A 25,390-nucleotide genomic window follows, 5' to 3' on the forward strand; every position below is an offset into this window, starting at 1 on the left:
TTTCTTCATTGCAATTTTAGTCTCATCTACACACACAGGACAGAACCATTGCATTTTCTCTATATTAGCATCATTGGTCTTACTATCTATATAGACACTGTTCTATTAGTAGTAAGTCTATAAAATCGCATCCTTTCCAATCTTTTCTCTTTCATTTGATATAGTTTTATTTTGATTTTTGTTCCTCCAAAAGAACATTACTATTTCAAAGTTTTTTATCTACGAAAGTAAACGCAAGAGAGAGAGAGAGAGAGAGAGAGAGAGAGAGAGAGAGAGAGAGAGAGAGAGAGATGATTGGCCTTACCTGTTCATTGTACAAATTATTTTTCAAGCCTATTAATCTTTTACATCTCGACTTGGTATCTTTCTTTCTTTGTTAAATTCTTGCTCAATCACTTTCTGTTAACCATTCATCAAACAAGGTGTTGATTTTCTTCTGCCATGACCTCTATTTTCTTCGAGGGAGTTTTTCTGGTTAGTATGTTGGTAACGTGTTCGCCTAGCATTCGCATGGCAGCAGATCGATCCCCACCCGGGACTGTAAGTTTAAACTGTTTACTGGGAAGCCCACTGCTTTGGTTGGGCACCACAGTGGGGGGTTGGGCTTTCCCGGCTGACGTTCTGGTGAGCATCTATTCTGATGGAACTGGAACTGAAACCAGACAGACAGGTTTAAATAGATCTCTATGCTAGTTGGGATACTACCACTAGAGAGTTATTGAGTCTTTAGACTGATCAGACAGTATTTAATTGGATTCACCTCTCTGGAGGCTCATTTTTTTCCCTCTATCTACATATACACCACTGACGGGTGGGTGGTTGTCTGCCCGGTCGTTGGCGACCTTGTTGGGGTTTTTCTGCCGTGTTTTTCCAGCTCGCGCTGGAGTGTCTCCTATACTAAAGAATTTGGGTTTGTAGGTTAGGAAAAATACAAACTCTGTTATAAGTTTGTCATATTGTTTTAATTCCTCACACAGTTTTTACTAACAATTGATAAAAGAATTTCCATTTAATCAATCAGTCAATTAATGGAAGATTGTTTCCATCTCAACCCGTATGATAAGGTCAACTGTGTTTGTTTTCTTGAATCTACCTGATTTCTCTTCCTCTTGTTTTGTTAAAGTTTTTATAGTTTATTTTCATGGTATCACTGTTCTTAAAATATTTTATTTATTCTTGTTTCCTTTCCTCACTGGGCTATTTTCCCTGTTGGGGCCCCTTGGCTTATAGCATCCTGCTTTTCCAATTAGGGTTGTAGCTTAGCAAATAATAATAATAATACACAGAATGGTCTGGCTTATTTTTATTTTACACATTCTTCTATCGCCTCATACACCTGACAATAATAAGATAAGCGAGAAAATACTTATTCATTCAAGGGGTAAACTGTATTATAATTGGTCAGTGGCAACTTTCCTCTTGGTAAGGGTAGAAGATACTAGCTATGGTAACCAGCTCATATAGGAGAAGGACACTCCAAAATCAAACCATTGTTCTCTAGTCTTGGTAGTGCCATAGCCTCTGTACCATGGTCTTCCACTTTCTTGGGTTAAAGTTCTCTTGCCCCGGGGTACACTCAGGCACACTAGTTTATCTGTTTCGTTGTTTTCTTTCCTCATTGGGCTGTTTTCTCTGTTGGAGTCCTTGGCCTAATAGAACCCTCCTTTTCCAACTAAGATTGTAGCCTAGCTAATAATAATAATAATAATAATAGTAATAATAATAATAATAATAATAATAATAATAATAATAATAATAACATTATCCATATTCTTTCTTAACATCTGATAATTTGTTGCTGTCATTCGAATTTGAGGGAAATATTCAAATGCTTTGATAAAGATCACTTAATTTTTATCACTGTGTATTTAAGAGAGAGAGAGAGAGAGAGAGAGAGAGAGAGAGAGAGAGAGAGAGAGAGAGAGAGAGAGAGAGAGAGAGAGAGATTTAACTACATTTACTTGTATATTCACCCAGACTTTTCTTTTAGGATACACACACACACACACACACACACACACACTCACACACACACACAAACTGCGTTTAAGAGAAAACAAAAGAAGTTACCACGAAAGACAAGCATTTAACTCATCAATTTGCCTTGAAAAGTGACTAAAAGAAGAAGAGTCTTAATTAGAAATTTAGAATCAAAAGTAAAACTTATTAAGAACAACTTGACGTTAAGGCGAGAGAAGACGAGAAAGGATGTTGTTGTTATCATTATTGATGTTTGGTCAGGATGCCAGAAAACCTCAAATCAATCAATCATTGATGTTTAGCATTACATGTAGAGAGGCCCTCACTCTATGAAGCCCCCTGGGCAGCTGTCCATTTCTAATCCTATATCCAAACCAGGGGTTCTTTAATTACCACCGCCAAAGAAGTTGGAAGGAGGTTATGTTTACACCCCTGTTTGTGTGTGTGTTTTTTTTTTTTTTTTTTTTTTTTTTTTTTTGTGCGTCGGTGTTTGTTTGTGAACAGCTCCCAGGCCACAATTTTGATAGTAGAGGAATGAAACTTAAATGGATTAACTGTTATGTAAAAAGCTGGAAATGATTAAATTTTGGAAGGTCAATGTTACGGTCAAGCAAAATGCCCAATTCACGTAATCAGCCATAAGTTTGGCCATCGTTGTCACAGAGACCACAAACTAGGTTCATCTTTGAGTGTATGAACATCCACACCATGTTAAGGTCAAGGGTCAAGGTCGACCAAAAGGTTCAGAAATAAGCTGCCTCGGCAGAGGTCTGCACTCTACTGAGTGCTCCTCTAGTTTACTTTGTCTTTCCATTTACTTCTTGTTTATTATACTGCCATAAGCCATTTGCTAAAACTTTCATCTCAACATCTTCATCATTAGATACTGTGCGAGTAATCATATTCATTAATTCTTAATTTTCTGTTTCCCAACCAAGATTTCTCTACTTGTTGGTACATTCTTCCCAAAGGTAAGTTGTTCTGCAACGCTATATATGTAATGCTTATTTCTCTACACATCATGTATTACATTGAACAATAGGAATCACAACCTATATCTTATTGATTATGGAGTGCACCGTGCACTCAATTATTCCATGGCTTGAGTATTTAAATTTACCATATAATGAAATTCTGTTTCAATCCAAAATTTAAGTGTCATGTAGAAATAAAAGAAAAAAATAGTAATGACAAATAAGGCGATTAATTAGTCATATTAAGAATATAAAGACCATTCATTTATTTCCATGTCATGCCTTCATTTTGTCATTTTCCTGTGGGATTGGGTGTGTTAAGATCACCTTACCTTATGTAAGACACGGGCTATAATTTCCTACCATTATGTTTGAAGGGGGTTGAAGAAGGTGCCGTTGTAAGGACAACAGTCCTATAGTCGATACTTCAACTCCAAAGTCTCGTTGTTATTATTGTTATTGGTGCTTTTGAAACTCGTAATTTCTGAGGTAATTTGGGTATTTTAATATATGGGAAATTGTCTTAAATTACCCGCTGTTCACTAGATCTTGAATTTGCAGTAACCTAGATATATTTTGTTTCCAAAGTTGTGTTCATCCTTTAATTGAGAAAGATGAAACAATACTTGTTTTCTAGGTTCTTCGATAATGTGGATTTGACAATTGAAACGGAATACTGTGTGAGATACTCTTAAATACCTGAGAATGTATTTGAAAAACAGACCTTGTAGGCCCTGTAGTGTGTAAGATTCCATTCTGGAAAACAGCCCTTAAAGTAAAATAAAGTAACAAAGTTTCTTTGGGACTCTTGCAAGACCAGTACCTGATGCTGCTATTGGTAGGGTCGAGCCTTTGTAGTTTGTTGGGACAGGCCTGGAACCGCCAAAAATTAAAGTAAGAAATTTCGGAAATCGGCTCTTTTTTTCAAGTGAATGATCACAGAGTGAAATAGTATTCACTAGGTTTGTAAATGCTTGTCCCAACAAACTACACACTAGGACAGGGTCGCGATCGCCAGAAAATAGAGTAAAAATCATCACTTATCGAATTTTTCACGATAAGTTTAACAGAATGAAATAATGAATTCACTAAATTTGTAAATGCTTCCTAATGATCTAACAGGGTGGGCTAACGCCCCCCTGCGACTCCCCAAACACTGTCGCTATCATACAAACACCTCAAACCCACCTAATCTAACCTAGTAGTTCCCAGGTCACAACCCCTAGCCGGGGGCAAGCCCCCGGACTCCCTTCGTAAGTATCTCTCACACAAAAAAAAAGCTATGGGCAGCATTCTAAATTATATCTTTAAAATTATAAAATAACTTCATATTATGGTATATAGCATCATAGTAAAGAACATCTTCCCCATAAAGAATAACTATTTAGATAGTAATAAGAATTGTGGTGTTTTGAACAATTTTGATAATGATTCTTGGCAGAAATCCTTAATTTTTGAGTTATGGTGGGTTGACTATCATAACTGAAAAATAATGGCTTTTCCTAGATATCGTCATCAATTTCGTTCGAAACTCCTTAAAATATAATGTACTAGTCGGTAAAATTATAGTTGCGGACAGAATAACGTTTTGAACGGAAAAAAGTTTTCCCTGTAGTAAATAATGTGCTTTCACTGAATTTGACCTTCATTTCAACAGCAAATAAACTGTAAACCTGTTAGACCCTCTGAGAACAGGGAAATTTTTTTAGAAATCTAATGGGTTTTTGCTACACGGTGAGCTCGCTTCACTTGCCGAGAAAGTAAAACATCAAGCTCCTATGTACTGACTAGCGGTACATGCTGAGTTTCGCACGCTAACCCCATTGATTATTATTTCTTAGATGATTAAGTTTTTATTTGCAGTGAAAATAAGTGTAATTTTTGAAGAAAACGATAATTTTTCTATAGGAAACACCTGTTTTTTAGTAGAAAATCTTTTCCCGTCCATAATTATAATACTGTATAACCTACTAGTCTAATTGTGGTGATATATAAATTAACTAAAACTTTATTGTTTCTACCAATAAAGGGAAATTTTTTACCTGTTCCCCAGCATGAATAGACAACTACAGTACTCAACAGTAAGCATGAAAGCCTTTCTTTCTTCACTAATTAGGTAAATTTTCGTTAGCCCCACCCAGCCATTTATGCCTGAAAAACCATTATTGCCATTAGTTTTCTTGTTATTTTATTGTGTTCACATGTTATTACCTTCCACAAAACATTCGTTTCCGGATTACTACCCCTCAAAAGTTATGGGGGAACCCCAGGTGGGAATCGGGGTTTTGGGTGTGATTAGATGAAAACTAAAAAATTACGGAAGCGAATAAAGGCAGAAACCTACAAGTAAACTAACAGAAAAAATGCTATATCATGCAAAATTAAGAGGAGAAAGCAACACATACGAATTACCGCAGTTACCTCTCTAGCATCATTCTCTCGGGTCCATTTTCTTCCGAGCCCCGTTACCTATCAAATGCAAACTTCTCTAAATAATTGCATGTACGAGTATGTTGGTTGATGAACTAACACTAATTATTCACTTGCTGGTCTTTTCTCCGCTGTGGCTTGCTTCGCTCTGAATTAAACATTACATCATTGCTCCTCTGTTCTGGCAAGCAGTACATATTGCACTACGTGTGTTCGCTGAGTGGGAGAGTATTTTGCCATACAAAAATTCGGTGACCCAACCACCTACACACTACCCGACAGCCGTATCCTTACCTTAAGCTAAAGACTTGGTCAGCAATGACTAGCTTAGGCTGAGACTCAGTCTGTAGTGACTTACCTTAATAGACGGAGTTTGATTTATCAGAATCAGGTGTAAAAACAAGGGCGACGGTTTAGATTCAAAATAGCACATATCCACAAAACTAGCCATGTAATTGTTCACACAGAAAATGCACTGGACTTGCTTCTCCTTTTTGCTTCATCATAACACTACCAGGAATGTTAATCAATCACCTCTATTGTAGAATGCAATTATTCACTGCCTGGAACACTTTACTGTATATCCGATACCAGATCAAACTTTCTATTTGTTCCGTAACTGGAATACAAACCACGCTATTTAAAGTGGGTAATTACTTTCGCGTAGCTGAAAGGACGAGCCATAAAAATTCAACGAGGGATTATTACCCCACCGCTAGTTAGCGGGGGGTAGGGAGGGTAGTTAGCTACCCTCCCCCCTCACACACCTGTGTTGTAGCTCCACTTTTACTTTGGCTCGGGTGGTGATCGGACGTGTCCGCTTTCACCCTCGCCTCTTTGACAGCCATTAATCATTGCTTTTTCTTTCTTTTTCTCAGAGTGTTGTGAAGTTGGCCTCTACAATGCGGAAGTGCCCTGGGTTACCTGACCGCCCTTGTGGGACCTTCATGTCTTCCATCGAGACGGATCCTCACACCTTATGCCCTTCTTGTAGGGGTCAGCGGTGTGAAAGTGATAATGTTTGTATGGAATGTAGGGAGTGGCCTACCTCCCAGTGGGAGAGGTTTTCTCGGCGCCGGAAGAAGTCCAAACGGGATATTTCTCCTGCAAAGGTTTCTTTGAAGAAGGAGAATCCTAAGGACTCTTCTTCCGTAGCCCAAACCTCCTCCGAAGCCCCCACTCGGTCGGCCTCTCGTGAGAGGCCGTCGAGTGGTAGCGTAGGCCGTACTGTTGTTGACCGATCTCGGGGTTTGGGAGAGGGAGTTGCCTCCCATAGCGAGGCAGCTCCTCCTCCTCCCCCGGGGGAGGATTTAATTATTTCTCTTGTTAATAATGATCTTTTACAGCTTTGGGCTTCCTTGGGGCTTCAGGGTTCGCCTTCCAAGGAAGCCCTGTTTGACATGATCAGGTTGGTAGCAGCTGTCAAACAGTCACTGGCGGTAGCAGAGGTTGACCCTCTGTCTATTGTCGAGGCTGTTGTGGCAGACGCTTCCAATGAGAGTGTTCAAACCCCTGCTCCTGTTGTAGCTGAAGGCTTAGCTCACCCCTCCGAACATCGTTCGAGGGAGGATCTAAGTCCAACGGTCTCTCCTGCGGGTGATTCTTCCCCCCCCCGGGGGAGTTCACTGACAGAGACTCCTCTTCGGAGGACTGACGATGGTTTGCCTGCTGCTCCCAGAGGACGCATTCGACGTAAGGCTCGCCTTCCTCTTCGTCGCCGAGGTCTTCCTTCCCCTCACAAGGGTGTTAGGAGGCGCCTCTTCGGATCTTCATCCTCGCAGTCCCCCGCAGAGGAACCTCGTCCTTCAGCTACTGTTCCTGCTACTTCCTTGGACCTGGACCTCTCCGCAGATCGTTCGCGCCCTCGGCCTGATACACGCCATGGACGCCCTCGGTCTCCTGCTCGTCAGCGATCTCCTGCACGCCAGCGCTCTCCTGCTCGCCAGCGCTCTCCTGCTCGCAATCGCTCTCCTGCTCGTCAGCGCTCTTCTGCTCGCCAACGCTTGCCTGCTCGCCCTCGATTTTCGGATCAGGGCTCCAAGGAGAAGCCTTCTTCCTCTACTGCTCGCCAGCTCTCTCCTCCACGATCGCCGACTCGCCATGAGACCTCGCCTGCTCGCCATCGCGCGCCCACGCGCCCACTGCCAGAACTTTGTTTCCTGACGAGCGCCCTTCTGCGCGCCCGCACGCTAGGGATATTCCCCTTGCACGCACGCGCCTTACGGCTTCGCCCTTACGGCTTCGCCCTTACGGGCCCTTCAACATCCTGTGGCTGCACTCCATCCGAGGTCTCCGGAACGCGCATCAACACGCCCACGCGCCCTGACACCTACGCGCCCTGTCGCCTGCGCGCCCACGAGCTCCTTCTCCTGCGCGCCATCGTTCGCCCACGCGCCAACGCGCGAACTCTCCTATGCGCCAACGCGCCCCCTCGCCAACGCGCCACCGCGCCATCGCTCGCCCGCACGCCCACGCGCGCGAGCAATCGTCCCCCGAGCTAGGCAATGGCCTATCGCTACCCAGTACGATGCCCAGTGCGAACCACAGCGCGTGCCCACACATGATCCGGCAGTACGCGTCAGGTCATCTTCATCACGTTCCCCCCCCCCCCCCCCCTGTAAGCGCAGGACAGCGCGCCAACGGAGGGAGGAAAATCTCCGGACAGGTCCAGGATCTTTTCTTCTACAGCTTCTTCCTTTCAGACAGACCCAGTTGTAGTTTCCACTCCTAGGGATCTTACGATCCCCTTCCCTCCAGAGGGTGTCTCTGACAGCGCTGCTGTCAGCCGGCTGCCCTGGTTTGGGCCCTTGATCAGAGCCGTTGCGCAGGCATTCCAGCCCGCTTTCTCTGAACTAGGCCTCAAATCAGCGGCTATCTCAGCCCCCCTGAAGAGGAAGAGAGGAGTGGACGACGTGGTTACTTCTCCAAGGGCGAAACTGGTTCCTCGGAAGCCGTCGAGGAAGGCTCCCTCCCCTCCCCAGACTTTTTCTCCATCCCCCGTGGACGAGGGTTTTCCGTCCTCAGGGGATTCTCGTGAGGTGAGGCGTTCTCCCATCGCACCAATGGGAGAAACCCCACCTCGCACCGAGAAGTCTCCTCGGGTGGAGGCGGAGAAGAGCCCCCCACCATCTTTGTTGGAATCCTGCATCCCTCCCAGGAGGGAGTCGAAGGACTCCAAGACGGTTCCGAAGTCTTCTTCGAGGATCAGACCAGAACCAGCTAAGCCCACGGAGAACGTCCACGAGTCCCCCCAAGAAGAGCCTTTGGGGACTGGATACCTTGCTGCTAGTCCATCAGGAGGACCACGGAGAACGTCCACGAGTCCCCCCAAGAAGAGCCTTTGGGGACTGGAGACCTTGCTGCTAGTCCATCAGGAGGAGAGCCGCAGGAGTCGGAGCATGCCTTTTGGCAAGTTTTGGCTCTGATGAGGAACCTTAACGGATTTTCAGATCTGGAGATTCCTCCTCGAGAGGGCAAGGACACGGTTCTGGACCGAGTCTTTGGTACTCAAAAGCCCCCTAAAACCAGCGCGGCTTTGCCCTGGTCCCAGGGGGTCAAGAGTACCAGAGATAAGGTTGAGAGCCAGCTCTCCGAGCTAGCTTCCTCCAGCCGTTCCAGCGCCGGAAACAAACTCCTCCCACCTCCTTGTGTCCATCAAAGGAGGTACTTTGAAATCATCGAGGAGTCCTGTTTAGCTCTTCCCCTCCACCACTCGGTGGAAGAGCTCTCCAGGGGAGTCCCTTTCGAGAGACTCCAACCGGCCAGTGTCGTTCTCGGCCTCGGAGATTCTCTGCCAGGAGAAGGTAGCGAAGTGTGCCATGCAGGCCACTTCGTGGCTGGATATCTGGCTGGGATCTCTTGGCATCCTGATACGATCCGAAGACTTGTCTAAGGAGAGTACCAGGAAGGCCTTGGAGACCTTCCTTCTTTCAGGCACTCGTACCATCGAGTTTCTGGCCCACCAAGTCTCGAACTTGTGGGTTAACACTATCATGAAGCGCTGTGATACGGTGTCTGAAAGATTCAACTCGAAGGTCCCCAACACCGAGGTCAGTAAGCTCAGACATTCCTCCCTTTTGGGGAGTAGTCTGTTTAAGCCGAAAGATGTAGAGCAGATGGCTGAGAGGTGGAGGAAGTCCAACCAGGACTCCCTCCTCCAGAGGGCTTTAACATCAAAGCCCTATAAGCCTCCAGCACCCCAACAACCTCGCCCTGCAAAGACGACAATGCCAGCAAAGGCAGCAGTGTCCAAACAGCCCTTTCCCGTCAAGGACAGGAGAGGCAAGAAGTCCTCCAGGGGAGGCAAGAATCCTATGGGGAGTGGCCGAGGCTGCAAACGCTAGGATTGGCAGTCCCCCCGCATGACCACCAGTGGGGGGATGCCTCTAAAGTTGCCCGAACAGGTGGCTGCAACTCGGGGCCGATTCCTGGACGATCTCCGTGATCAGCCAAGGATATCGCGTCCCGTTCATAACATCTCTTCCTCCCCTGACAGCGAATCCAGTGTCGTTGAGCTCTCTTGCCATGTTATCGGCAAGAGGGCAAGCCCTTTGGGCAGAAGTCAAGACCATGTTGAAGAAGGACGCTCTCCAAGAGGTCGTCGATGGGTCCCCAGGCTTCTACAGTCGACTCTTTCTTGTAAAGAAGGCGTCTGGAGGCTGGAGACCAGTCATCGACCTCTCAGCTCTGAACAGGTTTGTCAAGCAGACCCCGTTCAGCATGGAGACGGCAGACACGGTCAGACTTGCAGTGAGACCGCGAGACTTCATGTGCACACTGGATCTGAAGGACGCATACTTCCAGATCCCAATCCATCCGTCTTCAAGGAAGTACCTAAGATTCAGCCTAGACAACAAGATCTACCAGTTCAAGGTGCTGTGCTTCGGTCTCTTCACAGCACCTCAGGTTTTCACCAGTGTTCACCCTGATATCTTTGTGGGCACACAAGATCGGCATCCGTCTCCTCCGTTATCTGGACGACTGGCTGATCTTAGCAGACTCGGAGTCAACCCTTCTTCGACACCGAGACAAACTTATGGGGATTTGCCAAGATCTAGGGATCATGGTAAATCTCGAGAAGTCTTCTCTGCTTCCTTCCCAAAGACTGGTATAGTATATCTAGGCATGATATTGGACACCAATCTCCACAGAGCCTTCCCATCAGACGACAGGATAGCAAGGCTGAGGAAGGTCGCAAGTCCTTTCCTCAGATGAGATGAACTCCCAGCCCAATCGTGGTTACGTCTCCTTGGCCATCTCTCATCCTTGGTCCGTCTAGTTCCCAACAGTCGCCTCAGAATGAGATCCCTGCAATGGCGACTCAAGTCCCGGTGGAGTCAAGGACACGATTCCCCGGACGTCTTGATCCCTATGGGTCTCGCGGAACAGACGGACCTTCAGTGGTGGGTGGGAGACGAGAACCTACGAAAGGGAATGGATCTTCTCGTCCTCCCCCCGGATTTGATGCTGTTTTCGGACGCCTCAAAGAAAGGGTGGGGGGCCCACATTCTGAACCATAGGACCTCAGGCCTGTGGTCAGAATCAGAAAAGTGCCTCCATATAAATCTGCTAGAATTCAAGGCCATTTTTCTGGCCCTTCAACAGTTCCAACAGCACCTGGCGGGTCACTCTGTGGTGGTGATGAGCGACAACACAACAGTAGTGGCTTACATCAACAAGCAGGGAGGTACCTTTTCAGAACAGCTATCCCATCTTGCACTAGAGATACTGAGATGGACCGAAGTCCACTCGATTCCACTTTTGGCTCGCTTCATTCCGGGCAAAAGGAATGTGCTCGCCGACAGTCTGAGCAGAGCGTCTTAGATAGTGAGTACCGAGTGGTCTTTGGATCGCCAAGTAGCCAACAAAGTCCTGACTTTGTGGGGTTCCCCGATTGTGGATCTGTTCGTGACAGCGTTGAACTTCAAACTGCCGCTGTACTGTTCCCTAGTCCCGGACCCCAAGGCTCTCTGGCAAGATGCTTTCCAACAACGGTGGGACAACATCGACGTATACGCCTTTCCCCCGTTCTGTCTGATGAGGAGGGTACTCAACAAGACCAGACTATCGGTCAACCTCTCGATGACTCTCATAGCTCCGCTGTGGCATCACGCGGAATGATTCCCGGACCTTCTGCAACTCCTTACGGAGCCTCCGAGAGAACTCCCTCCACGACACGAGCTACTCAAACAACCACACGCCAACATCTTTCACAAAGCCGTAGCTTCGCTTCGGCTTCACGCCTGGAAACTATCCAGCTTCTCCTCGCAGAGAGAGGATTTTCGCAACAAGTTGCGGAAAGGATGTTTGGACACCTGCGAAAGTCATCCGCAGGAGTCTACCAGGCGAAGTGGAGAGTTTTCTGTGGTTGGTGTCATGGAAGGGGTATCTCTCCACTCGATGCCACTATTCCAGCAATAGCGGAGTTCTTCGTGTATTTGCGAGAAGAAATGCGCCTTTCAGTCTCGGCAGTGAAAGGCTATCGCTCAGCCTTAAGTCTAGCCTTCAGGCTCAAAGGAGTGGATATTTCTTCTTCGCTAGAACTTTCCCTACTCATACGTAGTTATGAAATTACCTGCCCTCAGTCGGAAGTGAGACCTCCTCCATGGAACGTGGTTTGAGTCCTCAGGTCTCTTAAGAGACCTCCCTACGAACCATTACGCCAGGCTTCAGATCGCCACCTGACTTGGAAGACGGTGTTCCAACTAGCTTTGTCGTCAACAAAGCAAGTTAGCGAACTTCATGGTCTCTCGTATGACATCGCCCATTCAAGGGGATGGGGGGAGGTAACGTTCAGCTTCGTCCCTGAATTTATTGCTAAGACTCAGAATCCGGGAGTGCCGGACCCTCGCGCCGACTCCTTCCGGATTTCGAGTCTTCGTTCTGTAACAGATAACCCAGACCATCTCCTACTGTGCCCAGTAAGGAGTCTGAGGCTATACCTGAAGAGAACAGCTGCAGTTCGTCCCCAAGTGCGGGGTTTGTTTGTCAGCACTGGGAGATCGAAGAGGAGGGTTACCAAGAACACCATCTCAGCATGGATTTGAAAGGCCATCCATCTGTCCCTGAATCCTGACCCTCCTCCGTCACGTTGCCCTAGAGCTCATGATGTCAGGGGAGTAGCTACCTCCCTGGCCTTCAAGAAAAACTTCTCAGTGACGCAGGTTCTGCAAGCAGGGGTGTGGAAGTGTCAAACGACCTTCACAGCCCACTACCTGCAAGACGTAACCCACAGGAGGCTTGATACGTTCTCTATTGGCCCTGTGGTGGCTGCACAACAGCTGGTTTAAGCCTCAGGCTCCTTAATGGACAAGTAGCAGAGGGTTGAGGGCATTGTTACCCGGTTTTAGTCTGCATGAATGAAAAGGTATGCCTGGCCCTTTATTCTTTTCTTCATCCTCCCCTCTCTTGGGGAAAGCAGCATCCTGGGTTCTCTGCACAGCTGACCTCAAACCACTGCAGGTAAACCATGTTCCCTCTTGTTCCTAGTACAGTATTAAGTTAATACTGTCGCGTCCCCATACCCTGACGAGGTGGTATTGGGAGGGTCCTAGCCTTAAGTTTCCATCTAAAGAACTTCAGGTCAACTTCCTAGGACGAGTTACACTTACGTAGGCCGCAGCCCTTGCATAGCAAGGTGCGAGCGAGGTACAGGGACTCTTTATTGTTGAGTGCTGACACACTCAGATAATGAGTCCCCGGGCAAAGCCAAAAGCCAGTATGGCTGGGACTTGCTCCACCCTTCCTAAGGGTTAAGTCACCCACTTTTAATAGCGTGGTTTGTATTCCAGTTACGGAACAAATGACAAATTCGTAGATAATTTGTATTTTTCCTAACTATACAAACCTTAGCTATTTAATCAAACTTGCCTGCCAGCCCTGTCCCCCATGAAGTCCTACCTCTAAGCAAAAGTGGAGCTACAACACAGGTGTGTGAGGGGGGAGGGTAGCTAACTACCCTCCCTACCCCCCACTAACTAGCGGTGGGGTAATAATCCCTTGTTAAATTTTTATGGCTCGTCCTTTCAGCTACGCGAAAGTAATTACCCACTTTAAATAGCTAAGGTTTGGATAGTTAGGAAAAATACAAATTATCTACAAATTTGTCATGTTATTAGTTAAAAGTAGTCTAATAGCTTTGCCTGGAATATGTTCAGATCTTTCCTGTTCGGTACCCATGCCTTAACTAATATTTTTTAATTTGAAAATCAACTGCTGAACTGCATTTTTTAATAAATTTTATGAGGACCCAATCAAAAGGAATGATTCAAATATATCTAGATTATGATAGGCCAATTCGAAATAGAATTAATAAAAACAGGAGAAAAAGGCATTATTACACCTGATTAAACTCATCACCACACTGTGCCAAATCTAACAGTCAATAGTAACACATTGAGAGAAGCTACGGTGGTTCCATGGAAGCACCCAGATCAGTGGGTGGAGCTACTGCACATTCCGGTGAAAATTAGCACATTCCGCAGAGAGGTAAATTTAAGAAGAATAGGAACAAAAATACAAAATAATGGGAGCTACCATGCCTGGCTATGTGAATAATAACTTAGAACTTAGAAAATTATTTTTTTTTCTCTTATTTTGCATTGGCCCCAATAATGTATTGAGAAGAATTGTTTTGTTTTCACATCTTTCACCCAAGAAAAATATAAATTACTACAAAAGTGCTGGGTGGGAATCTAACGAAGTTTAACCATCAACGAAGCCTGCACCAAACAGTCATAGAACTGATATGAATTTACTTATGCTAGTTTTTTTCTTTATGTTTTCTTTGTATCTTACTAAATGTTTGTCATTCCATCCATAGGGTATTGTGGAAATTGAGTGAAGTCTATCTACTGTATACAGTATAGTAAACATCAAATAGCCAAGAACTAGGCTTTGTTATGGTGATCTTCTAATTAAGTTAAAGAGAAATCAAGATGTCCATTCCTGACAAGTCATGGCAGCCACCTTATGTCGTCATGGAAAGTTCGTAAGTATTGTCAACTGCTCAGTACTATCATTAGTAATTATTCCTTATAATCAAGCCTGATGTGCTGTTGTCATTTGACGTATTTGATTTTGAAGAGTGTCCCATTTTATTTGTTGGTTGAAACTCATTAATGCAGGTAAGAAAATATGCATGTTCCAATGAAGGTTAGGTTGAGATAGGTAGGATCAGTACTAAATGTCCCTCTGTCCTGCATGCTTTCCCTTATGTTTTTCAGATAGATATCCATTTACATTTGTTCCTACATGTAATACAATGCTTTGACCTTTAATAGGAGTATGACTTCAGTGAAGCTGTAACAGCTGTTGAGCTTTTAATCAAGGTAAACAGTTGGCTCTCGGATTGCGGGTAGGCCCCGTCCACCCAACAGTTCGCGCTACATTCACCTTAACTTTGGCTGGTGGAGAATACTACTTTACTTACTGGTGTCCTCATCTGGCTGTTTTAATTTTTTGCTTTTTCTTTCAGTTTGAGTGATTGGCTATGCAGTTGTGTTATCTATCCTGCAAGTATCATCTTTGGCCTACATGAATCCTGAAAAGACAAACTTCAAGTTCTTCTTTCTCCCATGCCTCATCTTTGCTGAGTCTTCATTTCTGAAGAAAAACAAGAAGTCAACATCAGCATGAAGTCATGGAAGTCTTATCGATAGGAGTTACGTACACCTTACTCCTACCGTTTCTCTTTCACGGGTAGTTTCAGGAATCTCCCCTCCAGTGTGAGCGCCTAGAGTTGTCCCTTAGTGAGAAGAAACATCAGCCCACAACTCTAAGGAGTGCCTGGTTCAGCGCACAACTCCAAGGAATGCTTGATTACCCGGTGGAAGTGTTTCACACCTTTTACCTATGTGCAGCCTTGTGCGGAAGGAGTGAGAACTGAGAGTTGTCCTATTGTGGGAAGAAACATCGGTTCTTGCAACCCTGGTACAGTATGAACCAATGCACTGCCGGAGGGAAGGAATGGCACGTCCTCCCATTTCTTCCCCTTTCTTGGATGTTCTCTTTTGAGAGAGAGAGAAAAGTGTGGTGACAAAAGTTTTCAGTATGCTCTGCTACTGCTGCTTCCCCTTCATCTTTTGTAGAGTTCTAGACAACAACCATCTCTTTGTATGTGATGCCATCTGAGGAAGAAATCACTGAAACACAGGAAAACCAATCAGTCTAAAGGCGGGTTTACACGGCCGAGCAGCTCGCCGAGCCCGGTTGTCGAACCTACTTGTAGAGCGGCTCGAAGAGCTTTCAGACTGTACATCGAACCTCAGTGTGCCTCGTGCTAAAACAACGTCAACATGTCTCTCGACCAGGACGATTTGATAGCCTTTGCTTTAGCAGTGGCACTAAGAAGGAAAAAAAAAAGATCAAAGTGGACGAAGGATTGGCTACTAAAAAGGAGAGAAATTTTCACACACCAACTTGCTTATTGCTTTAAAATTAAGGCTTTAAAATTAGTTCTTTCAATATTTCATGCAGAGCCGGTATTCCTTTGTTTCTGGCTACTTTATTGGAATAGTCTTTTGATTTAACTTTCCATAAAGCTGGATGAGCCCGATATGCATGTATGAAATTAAAGTACGACTTCCTTCTCATTCTTGCTTTCATTAATGGCAGCCATTATTCATTTCTTTGATGATGTTTCCTCTAGCAGGTTTGAATAACAACTGAGGTTCGATGCTCGACACCCATTCACACATTCACACCGCTCGTCAAACAATGTAGCTCCGCCCACAAAAGTCAAGATGAGCCTGACTTTCATCGACCGCTCGACAACCAAATAGCCCGTTTACACGCTCGAACATCAATTCAAACACAGGGTTGTCGAGCCAGGCTCGACGAGCTGCTCGCCCGTGTAAACCCCGCTTAACTCTCTGAAGTCTCAGTGTGGTTTCTCTGCATGGTTTCATGGGAAGAATACACTGTACCAAAACCCTTCCCTTGGGAAGACTTTGAGGTAAGAAGTACAAGCACTCGCACCCCTGCTACCGATGCCAAATCTTGTGAGATATGAAGCACACGTGCTGTTGGTCAGGACTCATAGAGCCTTGCTTTCATCCTTTGCCTGCCAGGGACTTTCCCAGGATGCTTTGGTGACATCTTACATGCATGAACTTTCAGATGGACAATCTGCCCTGACGAGTTCTCCGGAGGTGAATGACTTCTCAGACCAGTCTTTTTAGCTTTCATGAGTAATGAACACCTTGTTCATTACTCTGAGAAGTCATTCACCTCCGGAGAACAGTAGGACAAAGTCACCAAAGCACAAGATAACTGATCGGGCCGAGTCTCATAAGACATCAACCGATCCCTATGCATTGTTCCATCGTAGGAATAGTACTATACGAAACACAGCCCTGGGAAGGGTTTTAATACTAGGTACAGGAACTCGCGCTTCTGTCACCAGTGCTAGATCTCATATAATACCGAGCACTATGGGTCAAGACATACACAGCTGCCATTGTCTCTATCCTGCCTCAGGTCGTTCCCGTGACATTTCATTGACTTCTTCATCACTATCCAAAATCAGCAATTGCAGCTCCAACAATAGGAATCTGATTAAATACCAGACAAGGTGCTGTAGTTTGTTTTTGGAGCCTGAGTCTCCTGTCATAGAACCACTTCCAAGATCAGCCAAGTAGCTTACTGTTTGGCCTTTGATTGTGTGCAGTCCTATACTTCTTCTCGACCTGCAGCTCAACATTCCCAAACCATCAGAAGACAAGTACCTTTCTGACACTGCAGCCACCTTACCAATAAACCTTGGGATCCCAGATATTAGGGAGAGGAACCCAGTTGAAGTCTTTCATATGGTTTTCTAGGTCTTTACTGTCAACTCTTCCTGTGGGAAAGTCGATTGAGAAATGGTAACCAAGGATACAGTCAGCCATCAGGAAGACAGAAAATACCACACGATCGGCTATCAGGAAGACGTAAAGTACCATACGATCGACCATCAGCATGAAGACTCCTTGAACTCACTGAACCTGAAGGATACATACTGTACTGTACAATTAAATTCCCATCGTTCGGTCCATCAGAAATTTTTCTTGTCCTGTAGGTTTTGGTTTCAATTGAAAGCCAAAGCTTCAGACTCTTGTGCCTCGAGCATTCATGTCTGCCTTGATCAAGGCACTCACTTCTTAGGATTCTCTTGTCAATTAATTTTTCCTGTCACTTGCAACAAGCCTCTAGGATTAAGTCAGTTGAGCTCCTTTTATCATGATCTGAGAATCATATTCAATTGGTAACTCAAACTCAGACACATGGTGAGGCAGAAATGAAGGACCGAATGTCGCTGTTAACACATGGAACATCTGTTCTGGTAGACGGAGGGAAGTAGAGCCTGACCAAGAAAATTAGGCTGAATGATAACAATGTTCTCTGAAACTTTCCTCATCATGGGAACTCATTACAGTATACTGTACATGTGCTCTTAAGCCAGTGACTACTCTAGGTTTGTTGGAAGTATCCCTGGTGAACAGTCAACAATTTCCCTTCCGTCTTGTTTCAGTAGATCAGGAAGCACAGGAAGACTGGGCTTGGTGTCTGATTGACTTCCCCCTCTAGGAGAGGTCAGGGAAGTAAATCACCTGCTCCCAACCTAATGGAAGTCCAAGCAACACCTTTCCAACAGGTTTTGTCACTTGGTAACATTGAAGAAATTGGTTAGAATGGTAGAGGTGTTGTACAAAAGAACAAGGACAAAAGTATTAACAGCTGTTGGAGAAACAGAAACCTCTGAAGTTAATCTTGGATTACACCAGGGGTCAGCATTAAGCCCATTTTTATTTGTGGTGGTCTTGGATGTGTTAAGTGAAGAGATCTGAAATGAAGAGTTGTGGGAGTTACTATATGCAGATGATTTGGTGATTACTACTGAAAATAAGGAAGACTTACAGAGAATGGTTGTAGATTGCAAGAGACTTTGGAGAGCGGTGGCTTGAGAGTAAATGTGGATAAGACTGAAGCTATGGTGAGTAGTAAGGAAGGTATGGACATGATAGCTATGCATGAAACTAGAGGCTTGGTTATAAAACAGGTGAAACAATTAAGAGACTTGGGATCTACTATAAGTTAGGATGGAGGATGTGAGGCTGAAGTTGAGAATAGGATAAATGCAGCTTGGAGGAAGTGGAGGGTGGTACCAGGAGTGATATGGGATAAGAAAATGCCAATCGAGCTGGTTTAGTTGAAGATATCCTAGAACATCGCTTTTTCTGTCAAATGTACCTCTGTCATGCTGATCTAATGAGATGCCAGAGGTAGCACAAACCCTTTTTTAGTGCATAAAGTCAGGGATATGAGGTCTACCTTAACCTTCAGGAAGAACCTGTCAATTGCATTAGTACTAAAGGTATGAGTATGGCACAACAGGCAACCTTTGCTGCCAACTACCCATGGGAGTGTACCCACAAGTCCCTGGATAACCTCATTCTTGGTCATATAGTAGCTACAGTATTCAGAAAGTTGTGTTGTGAGTCTGTCTCCCTTATGGGATAAGTAGCATCTTTTTTAAGATAGTGGTTGTGACAACATAGGTCTAGAGAGGTAGAATGTTTAGCTGTTCTCCTCTTCCTTTTATCCTTTGGAGTGAAGCAGTCTCTGTTATATGTTGGATCTGACGCTAGAGTAACTTTTGTTTGTAGACAAGTTCTGTGTGAATGTATTGTATCTCCCCCCTCCTCCTGGAAGAGGGAGAGTGAAGAAATGTATGTATATCATTTCTTGTAATACACATACATTCAGACACGATATCCTCACGGATATAGATTCTTCCATGTTTGCCTACCAGTTTCCTGGGAAGGACGTAACTTAACACCTGTGACATCATTGATATTTCCCGGGTCAGTAAACCATCCAGATTGGTTTTAGGGACTCTCTTCCTTCCTTAGGGTAAGTCTCCTATTAAAGGTTGAAGGTTTTTATTACGTGCAGGAACAAATCACAAATTTTTCAATAAATTTATAATATTCCTAACCATACAAACCTGAGATCTTCAAGTTACACTGCCAGCCTTACCCACCCCACAACTCCTAGGTGATAGGTCAAAGGGAAGGTAGCGCTACTTGTTTGCTGACAGCCACCTGTGTTTACCTCACTAAAATGCTTGAAGGCCATTTCCAGCTTCACGGGAGTTATAGTCTTATCAAAGGTCTCTTGTTTGTATGGTTAGGAAAAATGCAAATTGATTAAAAAATTTGTATTTTGTCTTAAATATCTTTAAGCCTTTTTATCTTTAGTAATTTGAAGGGTTATAAATTTTTGTCCCTTATCCAATTAAGTGATTAACAAACCAGCAGCTGTTCCATGCCCATATCTTCCTGTTTCTGTACTTCAGAATACTGTGTTTTTCTTCTTTTCATTTGAATAAAGACTTCTCACAATGAAGAATTATTCTTTTATTCACTGACATTTTAGAAAGTTTTCTTGTTTTCAACAGAAAAATGTAGAAGCTATCAGACTAGTTTGGAATTAAGTATGCTAAAGTAAAACCAAACCTTGATTTATGTACATAGTCCTGCATGTATTGTACACTTTTGTAAATTTCATCTTCCTGTCAACATTGTTTTTGATACAGTTTCACTCTTCTTGAACTGGACAAGGATAACGATGTAAGTTAGTGTAGCACTCAAAACCTGCAAAAATGAAAATTTTCAAAATTATTAGAAATAATTACATATCTACTGTACAGTATTTGTATAGTTATGTATTAAATAAAAGATTATGCAGTGATACAATTTACAATTTGAACTGAATAGGCCTATCATTAGTAGACTACCATTAGACTTATGTCTTTGAAATAAATGTACGAATATTGCATTTTAAAATTATCTTAGCAAAGAATATGAGTCTTAGAAAAATGTGTGTAGACACAAAAACATCTTTTCAATAATATGTGTAAGCACACTTGAAAGGATTACAGACTAATACACTATAGTACACTAATATATTAATATCTCTCTCTCTCTCTCTCTCTCTCTCTCTCTCTCTCTCTCTCTCTCTCTCTCTCTCTCTCTCTCTCTCTCGCTCTCTCTCTCTCCATACGGTACAACTATTTGCAGCTGCTTTTGGCACCATGAATCCATTGTAATTGCTATTTGTTCTTACACAAATATAAATCTTTGTTCTTTACAAGATAACACCGTGAGCTGGAACACTACTATAAAATCTTTTAACAAGGTGTCATGCCCCCCTCGCTCACTCGCTACAATTCCACTTTGATTTCAGCCAAGGTTGAGAGCGGACATATTTCATCCACGCTCTTGACTGGAACTGACTTTGCCTTGAGTGACTGGAAGGACCCTTGGACTGACTCAGTACCATGGTCTGGGGAATGCCTATGTGAGGAGGCGGCCAGAGGGGATTTGTGATGTGAACTGTGATCATGTCCTTGTAGCGACTGCCTAGTGTACTTTGTGGAGATATCCTCTTTAAAGGGTATTACTACGATTGAAGATGCACATACCTTTGGCCTCGAGCTGGTGGCTTGTCACTACTAGGCGAGTGCCTACGCAGTTCACTGTCCCAAATGGTTGAACGGATACTCTTATAGGAGTGTTCTCTGGTTCAAGAATGCAAGTGCTCCTACAAGCATATTGTAGCAGATGTAATTTCTTGTCTTGTCGAAATATTTAATAATAATTCGGGTAGATGAGGGAGAATAGATGCCCTAACATTCACAGGTTATCTTCATTTACTAGAGGATGAGCATGGGGAATTGTCATCATCTGGATTGGAGGGTGGGTTGCCCATGATGAGTGCCCATGCTCCTTTGAACTTTTTTAGAGAGACTGCTTGTGCGTGCCTTAAGGTACATGTGCTCCGGAGAGTGTGCTTCTTAATAGGGGTGTGCAAACAGGTGAGTGCATATCATATGAAGAGTGTTCAAGAAGTGCGTAGTATGTAGCATTGTATGAGCATGAGCGAGGAGGAGTGTGTATGCATGCTGTGGAGCGTGACTCTGAATACTGAGCGAGTAAGCTCCGGTGAGGGCATGCTAACAAGAGAGTGCCATCTGTTAGGACAAATAAATGAGACTGTGTTATTACTCTTCTTGGAGAGTTAGTGTCAATTAAAGGCATGCAAAGTGGAAAGCGACAGGAGCCGGCAGATCTAGGTGATTATTATTATTATTATCTTGTTAGGATTCAATTTCATGCCCCATAATTTGCACCGTGCACTAATTTTAGCGAGATCTCTTTCAAGGGATTCAACAACCGCAGATCTACATTCAAGAGATGGAATTGATGCAAAGAGAGTAGCATTATCTGCATATGCAATGAGCTTGTTTTCTAGGCCAAACCACATGTCATGTGTATATAGTAGGAAAAGTAATGGGCCAAGAAAACTACCCTGAGGGACACCAGATATCACATTCCTATACTCACTATGGTGCCCAGCAGCAACAACTCTTTACGACTTATTACTTAAAAATTCAATAATGGTGCTAGGAAATGACCCACCCACTCCCGACTGTTTGAGTTTGAAAACAAGGGCCTCATGATTACCATGGTCAGAGGCAGCATTAAAATCAAGGCCAATCATACAAACTTCCTGACCACAATCAAGGGATTTCTGTACAGCATTGGAGATTGTAAGAAGGGCATCACATGCTTCAAGGAAACTTTAGATGATATGGGAGTTATGGAAACTGGACGGGAATCAGCTGGACTTGAGCTACCACAAACGTGTTTACATAATGGAGTAACATGACCAATTCTCCAAGTGCTAAAAGAACCGCTTCTTGCTAACTTGCACAAAATAACAGATAACTTTGGAGCCAAGAAATCTGCAGTCTTTATAAAAATCAAAGGAAAAATACCATTTAGGGACGTATGTCTGTAGAGGTGAGTGTGATGATGGTGTGCACCTGTATATGTGGGTGATTGTGAAAGGTGTATATGTAAAGGATGGCGAGCTTTGTCCAAGGTGTGATCACCAACAGGTAGAAACACGTAAGATGGTTGTGCACACTTAGAATCGTGCTCATTAAGTCTTACATTGTTTTCCCGCATATTTGACGAGGCGGTAGGCAAATTTTAAAGAGAAGTTAAATAGATAGGACTACTCGGGGAAGGCATGCAAGACCGCTTCCCCTTCGAATCCGTTGTCATCGGTGTCTCCATGGTCTGTGGCCTTGGTACTACAGATAAGAAGCGGGTGTTCACATCGGGTATTTCTTTCACCGCTGCAGCAGGTGGGTGGAGATCCCGGCTTGGTATCCAGACCTTGAAGCAATTTATGCATTGAGGATATGCCCTCCAGGTCTAAGGGAGGCAAGAGCATCCTTATGGCCATTTCCTTATTGTTCTCAGCAATCTGAGGTGGCTCACTAATAGGAGAAAAACGAGAAATAACTTCATTTCCTGTGTAAGCCACTACCACTATTTCTTATGTAGCTTGCCTGAGAGTAATGTCACAGTTATCATCATCCTACTTCGTCACAGGCCTGGAGGAGAGAGATAGAAAAGGGTCAGAAGTTAAGTTACCTGAAAAAGAAAGAAAAGCAGCGACAGTTTTCTTCAGTTTTAAGAATGATTGTGACTGAGAATGATCCCGTTTTGGCTTTTCTTTCTTTTCTTCTCGTACTCCAACCACCTCACTGGTGGCCAATTTTTACACATTATAAGAGGAGAACTGAAAGCAGTCGTGCCCACTGCAAAAGGTGCATAAAGGTTGGGATCCATGTGATTCCTACAGATGAAGGTGCTGTACCACTCTTCTATCCAGAAACTTCATGGTAGGACGGCATGTCCACTCATGGTGTGTCCATCACAAAACACACACACTTTAACTAAAGAGAAAGATGAAAAACAGTTGAACGGCCAAGAACGAACACGTAGAGTACATCTGTACACCTCGGTGGCTGAAGTCAAAGTGGCTTCTCAGTATGCTAGCGAGTGGTCGAAGCTTCCCCATCTATTGCCAGTAACTAGCGATACACCTCGATAAAATGTTAACTGCCAACTTGCAGCCAAGCTGAAATCATACTCCTAAGAAAGGACAAGCTTTTGTATTCATGTAGGAACAAAATATATTCAATTAAAGTTTGTCTAGAGATGAATAGAATGAAAGACTGAATAAATCTATGTCGCTTTTCATGGAGTTTTTATGATCTGTAAGAACTTACGGCGACTAATAGTTTCCTGTTGATTGTGAAGAAGTTTGAAGCATGACATGTAATAGGTTTGGCTAGTGCAACAGGGTAGAATACACATAGACAGTCTCTCTCTTCCTCAGTTATAGCTTGTCCATTTATCTCCCCCATCCAGTCTATACATCGTCCACTCTATGAGGTTAAATGTGTTGTTAGAGATAAGCCAAATCAAATTATTTAAATTATGCATAGACAGTTGTAGATTTTTATTTTCAAGAAACAGGATTGAATTTCAATTTCAACAAAGAAATATTATTTTTTCATTTATATAACTTACAAGAGTAAGGTTTCTCATAAAAATTAATTCCTAGTTTCCATAGGCATATAAATGAAGTAGATAACATAAAGCATGTTTGATCCGACACAGATACAAACCTTCGCTATTTATAGGGTATTACTTTCGGCAACGCTGAAAACCGGCCAAGACAATTTTAGTGAGGGATAATTACCCCATCCGCTAGTTAGCGGGAGGGGGTTGGGGTAGATTAGCTACCCCGCTCACTCACACCTGTCGGTTGAGTAACCACTTTTGCTTTTGTCTCGGTAGAGTGTGGACATGCCGTCTTTCTCTCCCGTTAAACAAACTGCCTTGACTTTATTACTTTTCCTTTTTCTTTTGTGTGTATCGGTGTGTGTTTGGTAATTGTCCCACTATGCGGACATGTCCATGGATTGAAGGCCGCCGCTGCAGCACCTTCATGTCGTCCATGGAGACGGACCCACACCCTTTATGCCTGGCTTGCCGGGGAACTTAGTGTTCGCGGGACAACACCTGTTCCGAGTATATGGAGTGGCCTGCCTCCCAGTGGGAGAGGTTTGCGCGTAAGAAGAAGAAGTCTAAACGCGAATCTTCGCTTCTGGGGTCTTCCTCGATATCGAAGAAATCCCAGGTCTCTGCTTCCTCTATGCCCAAATCTCTGTCCGAAGCTAATCCTCGATCATGCCCTTCCGGGGCACGGTCGAGCAGTAGCGCAGGGCTTGTGACTCAAGGTCAACCCTGTGGGATAGATGAAGATGGCGGATCCCCTCGTGAGTCGGCTCCTTCTCTTCCCCCAGGGAGCGCCTGTTCTTTTCCAGACCTTGTGTCTTTGTGGCCACCGTAACCCCTCTCCACCCCGGACGTTCTCCTCCTTGGGCTCTGAGGAGACGTCTTTTTGAACCTGCTGGTTCTCCTCACGTTGACCCTTCGGGGTCTTGTGACGATCACCCTTTGTGCTGGCGTGATCGTGAGCCTTCGGGCTCTCGTCATGTTGATCCTGCGGGTTCTCATGACAGCAGGAGTCCTTAGGGTCTCCGCCGCGCTGAACCTTCGGGCTCTCCCGAGTTGAAACCTTTGGGTTTCTGTTACACTGAACCCTCGGGCTCTCGTAACGACGGTAACGTTGAACCTCCGGGTTCTCGTACCATCAGTCACGTTGATCTTTCGGGATCTCGTGACAGAGGAACCTTGGTTCCTCATTATGTTGACCCTTCGGGTTCTCGTAACTTGAGTTACGCTGAACCCTTGGGCTCTCGTAACTTTAGTCGCGCTAACACTTCGGTGTGTCGTGACAGAGAAACTTCGGTTTCTCGTTGCGTTGATCCTTCGGGTTCGCGCGACACAGTTCATGCTGAACTTTCAGGTTCTCGTGACCATAGTCATTCTTTTTATGACAGAGAGTTTTCAAACTCTTGTTGTGTAGATCGTTCACGCTCACACAGCACAAGCTATCGTGAACCTTCAGGTGAGCGTAGTAGTGAGTTCTCTCACCAACCTGAGAGCTCTCGCCCGCACGACCAAGCTGGCGCGCACGGCCAAATTGGAGCGCACGACCGAGTTGGTGCGCACGACTGTCTTGGCGCGCGCAAA

General features: G+C 44.4%; 1 protein-coding gene across 1 annotated transcript in view; it reads left to right on the forward strand.

Annotated features, from left to right (window-relative positions):
- Window positions 1-3,337: 3,337 nt before the first annotated feature.
- The window catches only part of Cypl (peptidyl-prolyl cis-trans isomerase-like 1 Cypl), a 172,136-nt gene continuing 150,083 nt past the window's right edge, over window positions 3,338-25,390 (forward strand). The window contains exons 1-2 of the mRNA XM_068382965.1: window positions 3,338-3,443; window positions 14,206-14,373. Coding sequence (XP_068239066.1) covers window positions 14,321-14,373 — 53 coding nt within the window. The 5' untranslated portion in view covers window positions 3,338-3,443; window positions 14,206-14,320. The remainder of the gene's footprint in view (window positions 3,444-14,205; window positions 14,374-25,390) is intronic.

Source organism: Palaemon carinicauda, chromosome 11 (assembly GCF_036898095.1).
Source record: "Palaemon carinicauda isolate YSFRI2023 chromosome 11, ASM3689809v2, whole genome shotgun sequence".
NCBI lineage: Eukaryota > Metazoa > Arthropoda > Malacostraca > Decapoda > Palaemonidae > Palaemon > Palaemon carinicauda.